General features: G+C 36.6%; 1 protein-coding gene across 5 annotated transcripts in view; it reads right to left on the reverse strand.

Annotated features, from left to right (window-relative positions):
- Positions 1–14,944, reverse strand: part of LOC126778797 (protein diaphanous) — a 62,059-nt gene that overhangs the window by 10,103 nt on the left and 37,012 nt on the right. For all 5 annotated transcript variants that reach the window (XM_050502474.1, XM_050502470.1, XM_050502471.1 and 2 more), the window contains 17 exons: positions 14,289–14,454; positions 13,997–14,137; positions 13,470–13,578; positions 12,805–12,919; positions 11,782–11,910; positions 10,857–10,987; positions 10,165–10,328; positions 9,618–9,672; positions 9,098–9,133; positions 6,009–6,172; positions 5,162–5,290; positions 4,542–4,642; positions 3,533–3,710; positions 2,475–2,651; positions 1,737–1,889; positions 1,073–1,191; positions 562–697 (listed from right to left, as the gene is read on the reverse strand). In XM_050502474.1, coding sequence (XP_050358431.1) covers positions 562–697; positions 1,073–1,191; positions 1,737–1,889; positions 2,475–2,651; positions 3,533–3,710; positions 4,542–4,642; positions 5,162–5,290; positions 6,009–6,172; positions 9,098–9,133; positions 9,618–9,672; positions 10,165–10,328; positions 10,857–10,987; positions 11,782–11,910; positions 12,805–12,919; positions 13,470–13,578; positions 13,997–14,137; positions 14,289–14,454 — 2,203 coding nt within the window. The remainder of the gene's footprint in view (positions 1–561; positions 698–1,072; positions 1,192–1,736; positions 1,890–2,474; positions 2,652–3,532; positions 3,711–4,541; positions 4,643–5,161; positions 5,291–6,008; positions 6,173–9,097; positions 9,134–9,617; positions 9,673–10,164; positions 10,329–10,856; positions 10,988–11,781; positions 11,911–12,804; positions 12,920–13,469; positions 13,579–13,996; positions 14,138–14,288; positions 14,455–14,944) is intronic.

Below are 14,944 nucleotides of genomic sequence, written 5' to 3' on the forward strand. Positions count from 1 at the left end.
ACAGGCTGTTACTTTTTACTTCAAAACAATTTCAATCAGACAATTTAAACAAGAGAGCTTTCCTCTATTAATATTGCACTTTTCAGATTTTTGATTCATTACAAACCACCTTATGCGTATATATGCGATTTGTTATATTATGTACTATAAACAGTTCTTGATTAATATATCATTATTTATAATACAAAAATATTATTAGTCTGTAATTACACTGGTTATATACTAAGGCAAAATATTGGCTTTTATCGGCCGAGTCATTTATGAGTGGTTAATTGGTTAACCAGGGCCTACATGAAAATTTCGCCACGGTAGCATGCGAAAGCGATCCCGTGGCGCTCCTCGATAAGACGGAAAGGGTACCGCTGGTTTTTTAGTGGGTATTCCGATGTTCGGGGCGCACTCGGCGCCTTGGACACCGGCGAGCCCCACATAAACCCCCCCCCCCACACACACACACACTGTTCCCGTGGGGGAAACACGTAATGCGTTTTTCCAGCGTTAAAAAAAAGCGCTACATGAAACCCCACTACTGAGAAACTTATATTCTAGTTTAAAGGATACGCTCATAGTTTCGGTGAAGAGGTCGTCCGGGGTCTGCGGCACCCGGCTGTTGTTCAAATCTGTTTCGAGAGCTCTGATGTCGTTGTCCATCTTCTTCAATGCTTTCTGGAGATTCTCCATTGAGACACGAGCTGCCCTGTGGGAATGTATAATATTAGATATCAAAATTAATGCGATTAATTAGATTCTGGATAATAGTCTTAGTGACAATCCATAATTGGGAAGGGCCCATCATGGACAGGCTGACCGACTGATACCGTTCAGGCCCTAGGAACTTGCGCACTATAATATCATGTGGATCAAAGTATTACTTGGACGTAGGGCTTTGCTTGGGCCCACACAGCAATGTATTATTGTGTTCATAGTAAGTGTGAGTGAGCCAGTGTGACTACAGGCACAAGGGACATAACATCTTAGTTTTTAAGTTTGGTGGCTTATTGACAATGTGAGTAAATGTCCCATTTGCCTTTTTTATAAAAATAAAATAACTATTTCTTCACGATATTCTTACCTATCAATATGAGGCATTTCTTCAGCGAAACTGAGCGCGTCCGGGAATTTATTTTCTATTGTATCAACTAAATAATGAAGCAACGTCTGCTTGTTCTCTAAATCTTTTGTTGACGTCAACTGTAAATGAAAACATTAAATATTAGTTACGTGGAATATAAATGAGCATCATTATCATATCATCCTCGTCTACTGCTAAACAAAGTTAACCCCCCCCCCCCAAAGAATGCCACGATGGTCGCGCTTACCGCATCCAACGGCTTCCGTGGAAAATTATTAGTATAATATTAGAGACGAGATATTAGGTAAACAGTTTTAGAATTGATAGAATTAATTATAATTACATTTTTATATTGAATGATTAATGCCTTTATATGAATTTAATTCTATTTTGAAATAATTTAAATAATCTTGATTGAGATAACTTTTTAGGTGAAATGGTGAAAATGAGTAAGTTCCTTGTCAGTTATTCTAGAATCTATATTCCGACATAATGATAAATTATCACGTTCGCCCATAAACACGAACATTGTTTATTTAATAAATAAATAATAATAAGCAAATATATAGATAAGCTCCAAACCTTCTCCTCAAAAGGGAGAGGAGGCCTTAGCCCAGCAGTGGGACATTAACATACTGTTACTGTATATAGATGTAATAATTACCTTAGTAAGAAAACTTATTTCGAAGCCGTAAGCGCCTGCGTTATTTGACCCTGTGTTCATATAGTTTCCTAGTAACAGTAACAATTCAAGAATCTTCGCGAATTTACCACTCGACTTCACTTCTTCACACGCCGCAGTGCCGGATACAATGTCCTGTAAATAAATAAAAATGAAATAATAATAATAACTTTTTATGAGCAGCTAACTTCAAGTCGGCCAATTTAGATTGCCCGTACTATACTTTACTTGACTGCCTCGTTGGTCTAGTTGGCTTGATGTAAGGCCGCAGACCCGGAGGTCCTGGGTTCAATTCCTAAGTCGGGCCAATAAAAAGTTATTGGGTTTTTCTGTCAGAAAATTCTCAGTAGCAGCCCGGAGTCTGGAAGTTGGAAGTGTGCTCGAAAAGCACGTAAAGCCGTTGTTCCTGCGCCTGAACTGTTTCCGGTCGTGTCGGATTGCCCTCCCATAGGATTATGAGAGTTAGGGAATAGAGAGTGCACCTGTGTTTGCGCACACACTTGTGCACTATAATATCTCCTGCATAGTTGGCTAATCTCTCTTAAGATTGGCCGCCGTGGCCGAATACGGTCTGGAGGACATTATTATTATTACTATACTTTAATACACACACACACACACGCAAGCAAGTACGTACCCAACGAAAGCATACGCACGCACACGTATACGTGTAAATATATATACATTGTATTTATATTAATGTGACATTGGTACACTCACAGGTTTGAGCTCAGATATAATCTCGCTGTAATGTTCCCTGAAGGCCAAACTCCTCAACCTCGGGACCAGCCTCTTGATGTCCGCCACCGTCGCCGAGAACAGCTCTGCCTCCGTCAGTTCCTCGCTTTTGCATTTCAAATCTGCAAGTTTCTTGAGCTGATCCGCTGGTGGGAGGTACTGGAAATAAATTGCTTTTAAATGTAAACGTTATCTACAATTACTAGATTCCGCCCGAAGTTTTGGCCAAGTGTGAGGAGCGGGTAAGCTTTGTCTTTATTTGTATCCCTGACAATGTGTACGCAAAATTTCATGATTTTCGGTTAAGTAGCTAAGACGTGAAAGCATGACAATCAAACACACTTTCACATTTATAATATTAGTATATATTATCTTAAAAGTTATAATATTGACTTCATGTTTTTCAGATTCCGGTATTTTTTTCTGCATTTCGTTCAAATTAAGAATAATACGCCAATAGCAGAAGAAGTCACCTTAGATTTACATATTCAAAAACAACTATACTACAAAGAGTTTGGTTCAATATATATATATAATATTATTCCACCTAACTATTTATATGCACTTTAATTTTACTTCTAAAGTTCTGATAACAACTTGATATTTTATCATGAATCGATAATGAATACCACAGATTATTAAGATCTCGACCAATGATGTCACGTCTATTCAAGATCAAAGTTGTTTACTCCGGTTGACGAGCCGGTTGGCGTGGTTGGTAGATACTTGCCTTTCACGCTAAAGGTTGTGGATTCGTTTCCCATCCAGGAAAGACATTTTTGTGCATGAATATGTCTGTTTGTCCTGAGTCTGGGTGTAATTATCTATATAAGTATGTATTTACAAAAGAAAAGTAGTATATGTAGTATATCAGTTGTCTGGTTTCCATAGCACAAGCTTTGTACGAGCTTAATTTGGGATCAGATGGCCGTGTGTGAATAATGTCCCAGGATATTATTATTATTATTATTATTATTATTACTCCAACTATTAAAATAGGCTACGCAGTAGCAGGTAGAGCATCATGACAGCTTCCGTACCTGTATGAGCAGGTCCAGCACGTCAGCGGTGAGCACCGTCGTGTCACAGCGAAGCACGCACGTCCTTATATGCTCATACGACATGTGTTTCAGGGAACCCCCGAGTAGAATAGACAGATTCTGCGCAGCTTTGCTGTCTAGAACCTTTAAATCTTTCACTTTTTTCAGCGTGTGGACTCTGGAATATAAAAATACAATTCCAATTAATATAATTAGAGTCCGTCGAACTATTCAGTGAGAACTAACTCGACTCACAACGCATAACAACACAACGCAGCATTCAGCAAATTATAAGTTTTTTTTATAAAATAGGTTGGCGGACTAGCAAATGGGCATTCTGATGGTAAGTGGTCATCACCGTCCATAGACAATTCAATTTGTTTGCTTTAAGCATAATATACATGTTTAGTCACTATATTTATGTCATGCAAATATTTTAACTTAAATTATAAATTAAAATTATTTTAACTTAATTACAAGGGAGTACATTATATTTCATTTCATTTGATTTCATTACAAGGGTACAAGTCACAATATACATTTTGCCATAAATTATAAACAAAGACATATATATAATTCTTCATATAAATAATACTTATAAAATGGATAAATAAATGTCGAAAATTTATTGCAGGAATTCTTTGACAGCATAACAACATTTATCAACAAAGCAGTCATGTAATTTTTTCTTAAATCTTAAATAAGGCAGATGTTTAATATCGGAAGGCAACCTATTATATTGGAGATGTGAGAAATATTAACGTTTCCTTACATTTCGCTAATGCGCCATGGAACTAAGATGTACTGTCTCTTGTGCCTGTGGTTACATTGGCTCACTTCTGATTGGTTCGCGTGAACGGACATAATAGGAAATATATTTTTTCGAAATAACCGTTCGAATTAATAATAATGAATGCTCAATTAAATTCTGATATTAGAATAAAAGATTCTAAGTTACAATCATTCGCCAAGACAATTTGAACCGTATATCACAATGAATAAGACTCACTTGTCGACGGAATCTTCATTCTTCTTAGCGACTGGTTTACTCGAGAACTTCTGCGCCAAACCGCTGAGTATATCCGGCGATGCGAGTTTGTCTTCTTGTACCTTAAATCCATTGGTTACAAAAAAATTATAACACTATATATATAAGCGAAATATCATTGGCTGACTCATAACGAGATCTCCGAAACTATAGATCCGATTTATTTTGGATTTAGCATAGTTTCGATATAAACGCTCAGTAAGAACGGATTTTACGCAAATCTTATACAATTTTTTTTTGTATAATTTCACTACACGAAAGTGGGACGGGCAGCTTGTTTTATATAAATTAAAAATATAATAATATATACACAAAGGGCAAAGACAAATATAATATGCAGTACTAGGTACAGTAGTAGGTGCTATCCAATTGGTTGATATTTTTGTTTACTGTCTGCTGATTATGGCCAAATAGTATTACAAATGTTATCTTAAGATATGTTAGTATTAAATCATTAGGATTTTATTGGTGCTCTCCAAAAATAGAAATCTTCCACCCATGTATCAGGGAACAGGTTATAATCTCATCCACTGTCGCTGCCGTGGTCATACCAGGGGGGAGATCAATTAATCAATGCCTACCTTAACCCAGAAAGCCTTTTCGGACATCTTCTGCGGGACGATCGTCTTCCAATTGGCACGTTTCAGAGGCCCTTCCACCTCGTACTTCTTTTTAGGTTTCAGTCCATAAGGTAAGATATCTGGTTGGGGCTGAAGAAGAAAAATCATTCATTATTCATACTTAAATATATTAGCTGATTACTTTAAAAATGTGATGTCTTCTTCTCTCGAATGTGAAATCAATTATGTTAGAGAGAGAGATATCAGTGTTCAGAGCATCCGCTTAACAACGTTTATGAGTAAATATATATTTCATTAAAAACATATCCTGTGACATTTTTACTATAACTAATGTTACATAGTGCTTTCGGTATTTGTCAAATATAATAATTTAATTATTTACAATTTTGACCGAAATGACATTCATAATACACCATGCATAAACATTGCACCAACCCGCATTAAAGCAGCGTGGTGGAATAATCTCCAAACCTCCTCAAAAAGAAAGAAATTCACGGGCTGTTACCAGATAAACCATGTTGCCCGAATAGGCATTATCTTTGCCTTTGTCCGATACAAGAAATAACTAACAAACGGAGAGCCAGCAAGATACTAACTAGTTATTTAGCTATTTATCACATAACATACACCAAACCATATACATAATGTTTATTAAAAAACGAATACTAACTCCATGAATTTTTATCATCTATATAATATTGTTATATGTAATAAAACTTATATATTAATGTATTTTTTAGAAACATAAGATTTTAATTAATTTATAAAGTACCATAAACATTGTTAAAATATCGAATCTAGACTATTAACCTGTTTTAGAATATCGTACATAGCATTAGTGATTTACCATTCTAGGCATGACGGGCCCCATGCCAGGTGGTGGTGGCGGCCTAGGCCCGCCCATCATCGGTGGCGGTGGGGGCGCTCCACCGGGCATCGGGGGCGGCGGCGGAGCACCCGCGGCGCCCGGGAACGGGGGAGGCGGTGGTGGAGGTGGACCCATACCTGGACCTGGAACACCAATACCACATTACTGATTCAGACCTAATGGTAGTTTTTACTTTAACTATCAATAAGTAAGTGCTGGTCGGATAAAGAAAATCTTATTTGATGACCTCGATTTTCCATTCAAGTAGACTATTTCAAAGCCGTTTGAATGGTTTCTGTACTAAAAACAAAAAGGATCATTAGTAGCCGTCAGACAGGTACTGTTCTTGCAAATCACGAAGTCGAGCGGAATTTACTTGTGGTAAATACGTGTCCGTATACGTGTCTAAGTGTGCGTGAAAACGAAAGCGGGTATGGTTAGCATAAAAATAATACCAATATTTTTATATGTTCAATTGATTTTAAAATAAAACATAAAACTTTTTAACTAAAATTTTTATTATTTAAAATACTAAGTAAGGGAATGTATTAAAATAAAATTATGTTTTTCTACATTTGGGTTTAAGTTTGACGGTAATTTAAGCGAAACTTAAGACTTAAGGATACCCAATTGAACTCAAAATATGGCAAAATTATGAAAATAAGGTTAGGCTGGAACTATTTAATAACAAACTTCCATCTATTTTTACGAATGTGAAAAATGTGTCGCATTAATCTTCTACGGAACTGTCGCTATTAGTTTCAAAGTCAGTCGTGCTGCTATCACTTAATTCACCCACATTAATTATAAATTCAAAGTCATAATCAAAATATTTCATATACTCCTTTTCAATTTTTTCGACATGCTTGCATGTATTAAACCAGATGTTGTTATTCGTACTGTTTAAACCTTCAGCTATTAAATTTTGTACTTCTGTCATATTTTGACCAATATTTTTCGAGGCAATCTTATTCTTCAAAATACCCCAGATGTTTTCAATGGCATTTAACTCGGGGTGATATGGTGGCAGTCGAAGAATTTCGAAACCTTTGCTTTTTATTATCTCGTAAATTCTATATGAAATAAAACGCTGCTTATTTCTGATTATTAAATCATACAATTCTACGTTGCGGGACCGTTCATTGAAAGGAATACCGTGTTCCGTCAGCCACTTTTGCATGTCGCTCTTGCGCGAATTTGACGTAGGTATACTACTACTTCGAGTATTATGATAGGATGCGTTGTCTATCACTATAACAGATTTATCTGGTAAATTTGGCAGCAGCTTTTCATTCAGCCATTTGTTATAATTATTGAAATTCATATTAGAGTGATAATCTCCAGTTGTGGATGATGCTTTGTATATTAACGAAACATCTTTAATAAATCCACTACTACTACCTGCATGCACTATAATAAAACGAGCACCGGTACTCAACTTTTTTTTAAATGACTTGTCTTTTGTCTTAGTATCTAGCATTTTTAAATTCCACGTGTTTTGACGTACATGCGAGGTTAGCACATAGGTTTCGTCTGTATATATAATGGGACGGCCTTGTTCACGGTATTCATGAATTTTTTTCAAAAAATTAAATCTCCACAATTGTATCTCATGCCTTTCTTGTAAAGATTTACGATTGTTTTCAATCTTGGTCCATTTGTAGCCCATTTTTATAAGCAACGAACGTAATGTGCTCAAACATCCGTCAAAACCAATTTTTTCTCTTAATGCAGACTGAAGTTTTGCCAAAGTTGGAAGTTCATTGTGTTCTATATGAAAATTTTGAATTGTAGTTCGAATAATTTCTTGATTCATATTATCTAAATTAAATTTACTGTCTCTTTTACGTCGCTTTTTCATGGGTGAAGTAAACTTGGTTGATGACGATGGCAACTCCTTCTCTTCTTTTAAAATCCTAGTTACTGTGCGTTCACTGACGCCTGTTGCTTGGGCAGTTCTTTCTAATATGTTTGCTAATGGACTTAGGTCACATCCATCACTGTTATTTGCTTTCATAAAACTATATTCATCTTTAAGAAAGTGAAAGACTTTAGCAATGATTGCTCGACCCTAAAAACAATAAAATATACAATTGAATAAGTATCAAAAGTCAAAACTAAACAATAACTTAAATTAAAAAAATAACCATTTTTATTTAATGTCAAAACTAGAAAAAAAACAATTTACCTCGCTACGGATAACTTTGCGCTTTGACATGCTGACAGTACTTCACGGCAATTACCGTCCGGGAACAATAAACACAACTAACCTGAGCGATGGCGCGCTCGCAACTGACCGCGTCGTCAGACACGCACACTATTGCAATATGCATGTACACGTTTAACCACAAATAAAAACTACTCGCCTTCCTGATTTGCAAGAACTGTATCCCAATACGGTTACTATCGACTCCTAGTAGCGACTACATTTCCCTGGTGGCATTATAAAGAACTAATGTGAGACATTCCGAGATGGCCTAGTGGTTAGAACACGTGAATCTTAACCGACGATCGTGGGTTCAAACCCGGGCAAGCACAACTGAATTTGCATGTGCTTAATTTGTGATTATAATTCATCTCGTGCTTGACGGTGAAGGAAAACATCGTGAGGAAACCTGCATGTGTCTAATTTCATTGAAATTATGTCACATGTGTATTCTACCAACCCGCATTGGAGCAGCGTGGTGGAATAAGCTCCAAACCTTCTCCTCAAAAGGGAGAGGAGGCCTTAGCCTAGCAGTGGGACATTAACAGGCTGTTACTACTAGAGACATTCAGCGCTTGTATTAAAAACAGCGCGATTTATTTTGATTTGTGTATACTGGTCAGTTATCCGATCGACAAAATGCATGCACGACAAAAGCAATGCTCTGATACTTCAGTTCCGATCTCCAGATACCAGCTAGTGAGCCATTTGCGATGTAAAGACAGTTTAATATATCTCACAGCCAATCTAGAGATCGGTCGTGACCACTTACACTGGCACGTTTATCTGTCTAATTAAAAAAAAAACAATGTGACTTTAGAGTAAGCAAAGTAATATAGTATACGGTTATTTCATTGGTTACCTGAAGGCATGGGAGGCGGGGGTGGCGGGGCGGGACCTGTAACGTGGGGTAAGGGTGTTAAATATATAATTTAAAGTTAGATACCGCAGAGTATAAACATTCAAGCTATTTATAGTCTATTTCAACCACAAAAGCAGTAAAAATAACTAAACAACTTTGACATCGAATTAACGCGATATCATTGGTCGAGATCTCCAAAAGTCCATGATTGTTGGCAACACTGTGCTCGGTGATGATTAAAAATATTATGATAGAACCTGCATATTATGTTTGAAATCCTGTCACGTGGTATACCGGTTTGTCTATACTTCCTCACATCAAATTGTTTCCATTAAATGATTTCTTTACTACAGAATTTCATAGGCACTTATTATTTTACTTTCAAAAACAACTATATATTCCAAAGATAAAAACTTGTATGTTACATAAATATATTTAAAACATGCATATTAAAATTTAAAGTGTATATGCAAAATATGAATTTTATATGTTAATTAAATATAATATATATTAATCTTACCTCCAGGCATAGGAGGCGGTGGTGGTGGGGGTGGTCCTCCAGGGCTTCCAATCGCCTAAAAACGTATTAAAATAAATAAATTAAAATATTAATATAGAATTCGTCTCTAATAATGCGAGTACTAACAGACATTTTTTAAACGTAGAGCTGTAATTCTCAAAAAGTCATACAGTATACACAGATAAAATAATTAAAAGTATGTTTTTGAAAACACTATTGAAATGAGATTTCAAAAGTCCCAAGATCTCTAGACATTCGTCATGACTAGGTTACAGGTACTTGCATATTTAAGATCTAGTGATGATAAATGTTTATATGCACTCATTGTATACTGATTTTAATGTGGTCCATTTTGCCAAATTTGAAATATTTTAAGCATTTTTCACGCATATTTGAATGTATATATCAAGCTCTTTATATTTCATAAAATCTATCTCATGACATTTGTAGAGGAGACGAAGATTTCTGCAGTCTCCGATCCGGGTCGTGAACAGGCCACGCAGCGACGTCAGTGGACTAAAGTCGGAGGCGGAAGCAGAGGGGCTACCTTGGCGATGGCGGCGACGCCGGCGTGGTGCGCGGCGGGCGCGTGCTGCAGGCGCTCCTCCAGCGACGCGGCGCGCGCCTCGGCCTCCTGGCGCGCGGCGATGGCGGCCTCCAGCTTGCCCTTCAGCTCCTCCACCTTGCGCTCCTCCTCCGCGCGGGACTTCTCTGGGGAATCGCACGCGTATCGGGATGTAATATGTTATATGAGACTCGAGAAATATATGTGTATCGATTAATACATATATATAAAATGACATATAGAAAGACGTAAGATCCAGGATCAAAGGCATCATGCGCTTTCCGAGGCACGGGAGGGTAAACACCTGTTTCCAGCTTTTGAGATGCTACTGAAAATTACTATATAGAAAAACCCAATACATTTTCATTGGCCCGACTCGGGATACAGTATATCTGGCAAGTATGGTCTTTCGAAACCTTAGCACACCGCGTGAGCTTCCCCTCTTCCACCTCCAATAAGTTTAAAAATTGAATAAGTGCTACCCTAACTACGAGCAAAAAGAACTTCACATCTTCTACCGTTTTCAAGGTTGCTAAGTAAATTTAAGCAATCCCTTAAATAGTCATACGGGACGTTTAAATTTCTTACAGTACCAAAGTCTGTAGGCGGTAGTAATGCCTGCCCTAAGACAGCTCATTTGCGAGTCACTTAAAAAAAAATTGAAAAATACTAACCTATCAACCCGTCGATCAGCGGTTGAACATCAATATTGAACCGCTGTGTATGTCTGAAGTCTGGGTCGTAGCCGTTCTTGTGCAGGACAATTTGAGTTATACATTCCTCTATCAATTTGTAATATGCTGGCCTGAAAAACAAACACTTCACATAAAACATTGACTCTTCTTACTTATATAAATTTATATATATTTGTCTCCCTTCCTCTTACATATTATAATAACCAATAAACGACCGCAAATTTTCGCGTTTGTCCTTTGTTTGACCTTGAATTGGCATGACGTCACTGGTCGAGACCTAAATAATCTGTTTTGTTGATTCATAAAAACAAATGGCGTTTTGAATATAAATAAAATAACTATCGGAACATTTCAAATAAAATGAAAGTGGATATAAGTAGTTAAGTATATTGTTGTATTATGAGTAATGATATTTTGATAAATAACTGTTTGTAGTATATAACATAGCAGAGCTATTAGCGAAGCGCATGGAATATATAAATTTAAGGTTTGTTTATAAATATCAATATCATATGTAAATCATATAAGTGTAATTACAAGGGACATAAAATCTTAGTTCCCAAGGTTGGTGGCGCATTGGTGATGTAAGCGATGGTTAACATTTCTTACAATGATAATGTCTATGGGCGTTGGTGATCGCTTAACATCAGGTGGCCCATATACTCGTCCTCCTTCCTATTCTATAAAAAAATGCATAAATATTATTATATGCGCTAGCACTTTACTGTAAGGACGAATAGATCAATTGTCGAAATTACTTAACTTACTTTATTGATTCAAGAATGCACTGGATATAATCCTTATTTGGCGCATTGCCAATGTCTAAGGGCGTTTGGTGACCACCTCCCATCAGGTGGCCCATATGCTCGTCCGCCTTCCTATTCTAAAAAAAAAAAAAACTAACCTTATTAATTCGTCATCCCTTATAAACAACAAGTGTTGCAGTATTGACAGCAGATAGGGCTCCGCTGGCGTCTCTACGACTAAATTCTTGACCAGCTCGAAACATTCGTTCACGTCGTGGAAGTCCACTCTGAAATTAATTATTTTTTCATTATCCCACAGCTGGAGAAAAATCACCTTTACTGTGAATCAGGAATTCGACACCAACATGATTATCCCTGTTTTCTTTCACGGCTGAGCGTGAAGTGAATGAAAATTAACGAACTCAGAATTTCGGTTATAATTATATACATAATCTCATTATGTTATAAGGCTACGGAATATGAGGTCCTGGGTTCGTCACTAAAGTCGAGCGAATATAAACTATTTGCTTTTTTTGTGAAGATATTCACAACTTGGAAAGAATATTGGTTAGTTTTATGATGTCTATATATTGCATATATAGTGTTTGTGCTCATGCACCCATAACTATTACAACAAAATCCGAGTTTTTATCGGCATTACTTTGGAAACTGCTAACATAGTTCATATAATAATAATAATATCCTGGGACATTTTTCACACACGGCCATCTGATCCCAAATTAAGCTTGTACAAAGCTTGTGCTATGGGAACCAGACAACTGATATACTACATATACTACTTTTCTTTTGTAAATACATAATTATATAGAAAATTACACCCAGACTCAGGACAAACAGACATGTTCATGCACACAAATGTCTGTCCTGAATGGGAATCGAACCCACAACCTTCGGCGTGAAAAGGCAAGTATCTACCAACCACGCCAACCGGCTCGTATGACATTAAAACCGTTTTTATTACTGTATTTACCATTACTCGCTATTCATATTCACATCAATAGAAACATGACCCTGTTTTAATACCATCACATACATAGATCAGTGTTCAAGTAACATTTGAAGTATGTTCAAGTAACTGGTACATTGTCCCAGATATGCCGGACAATACCAGCACATGAAATCAGGGTTCAAGTGACACCGGTCCACTGCCCCAGACATACCGGACATCATCGAACTTGGCCAGGAACTCCTCCTGGTCCGCAGCGGCATGCGTGTCGAACACGTTCATCTGTATGAGCCGCCCGCCCCCCTCCTCTGCACCCGCACGGAGCTCATCTGCAAACGCACACAGATACGTATTATTTAACACTATATAAAACATTTCTCTGCTCGTGTAATGCAGCTGAGTTAGCTCCGAGCATATATAAGGAAGATTGAAGTAATATGTATTTCTAGTCAGTTCCTATGAGACCCACGATTCCACAATCATTTGTTTTATAGAATAGGAAGTTGGACGAGCATATGGGCCACCTGATGGTAAGTGGTCACCAAACGCCCTTAGACATTGGCATTGTAAGAAATGTCAACCATCGCTTATAGCCAATGCGCCACCGACCTTGGGAAATAAGATTTTATGTCCCTTGTGCCTGAAATTACACTAGCTCACTCACCCTTCAAACCGGAACACAACAATATCAAGTATTGCTGTTTTGCGGTAGAATATCTGATGAGTGGGTCGTACCTACCCAGACGAGCTTGCACAAAGCTCTACCACAAGTAAATCATTAAGTTACAAGAATTATTCTAACACAAAATATACTCGTGCAATATTAATGGTGGTATAATTTTATGTACTTATAATAAAGAAGGCAAAATTGAACCTTACCTATCAGATCATAGAGTCCAGTTCTCATAAACTCGCTCCGTAAATGCATCCTGAATTCTAACTCCTCTGGTTCAGTGATAATCGCGTTCATAAGTTGCATGCAACCATTCTGATAACAAGGAACATTGAATTTAATGATATTGACATTAAAGTCGATTTTAAAGCTTAATATAATTAAGTTTCGAGATTGGTGAATATGTTTTATAAAATGATTATTATAGCGTCAAATATATAATATATAGCTCATCCTTGAAGGTATAAAATTCGTTTCTGGTCCTTCGAGCCGGATAAAAAGAATATTCTAAAATAAACTTTTTCATATCAACGTCATTAATAAGTTATTTGAGCCATAGCCTATCTTTCATAACAACACTTGATACATTCTAGATTGATGCTTTCTAATGCTTTTCAGCGTTACATATGTCTTTCCACAATTGCCAATAAATATACCTTCTAAAACAAATTAGTAATACTACACACTATCTTCTAAACAATATGAATAAACATTAAAATAAAAAAAGGCTCACCTTCAAGCTCTCGGGTGCCTTAGCCACCAAACCCTCTATGATTGGCAGCAACCTTGGCTTCCGGCTCGACTCTCCCGCCATCGTGATGGCTTCTAGGACCTTTTCGTGACCGTTCGGTATGAGACATATCGCAGCGAGGACCTGAAATATTTTTTTTAATATATATAGCAGTGAAAACTTTTATTCAAATATGAATGCAAACTTATAATATACAACGGAACATTTATAATTACCTAATTATAAATTTACATTACCTAAAAAGTTATAGTAAAACAACTATATTATTTGTTACCTTAGCTGCTTCCAACGCGCAATGAGGTTTCCTAGCGTCCAGACTCCTAGCCAGAACTGGAAGCGCTTCTCTACACTCAAACACCGCGCGAATACCGACTGTGTTGTTTAGTATCGCTGAGAGACACCGAATGCATTCATACTGGACGCGATCATAACGGGAATCACTGTGAATTAAAATGATCGAATATTTGGATGAATATTTAAGGTCGTTGACAAAAATAATACAAGTAAAATAAAAATTAAAAAAAAAAAATTAAGCAAAATTAAAAAAAAGAATGATCGAATATTTGGAAGAATATTTAAGGTCGTTGACATAAAAAAAAATTCAAAGTATATAAAAAAAAAGTTTAATTCATTCGATGTCATTACCATTTAATCGTTTAATTCTTACCGATAAAATCCACTGCCACTGATAGCATGTAAACGTAATATCAACATTATAATGCTAATCCTTTATATAAGTATATATTCTTATATACTTCTTTATATAATTTCGGCGTGTTGTCAGGGGTATTTCTGTACCCCTGATAACGTGTATGCAGAAAATCATGATGTTGAGTTGAGTAGTTAAGACGTAAAAGCGTAACAAACAAACAAACACACTTTCGCATTTATACTTATGTACATTTAATAAAATTATAAGAATTTTGCCAC

The sequence above is a fragment of the Nymphalis io genome, chromosome 27 (assembly GCF_905147045.1).
Source record: "Nymphalis io chromosome 27, ilAglIoxx1.1, whole genome shotgun sequence".
Classification (NCBI taxonomy): domain Eukaryota; kingdom Metazoa; phylum Arthropoda; class Insecta; order Lepidoptera; family Nymphalidae; genus Nymphalis; species Nymphalis io.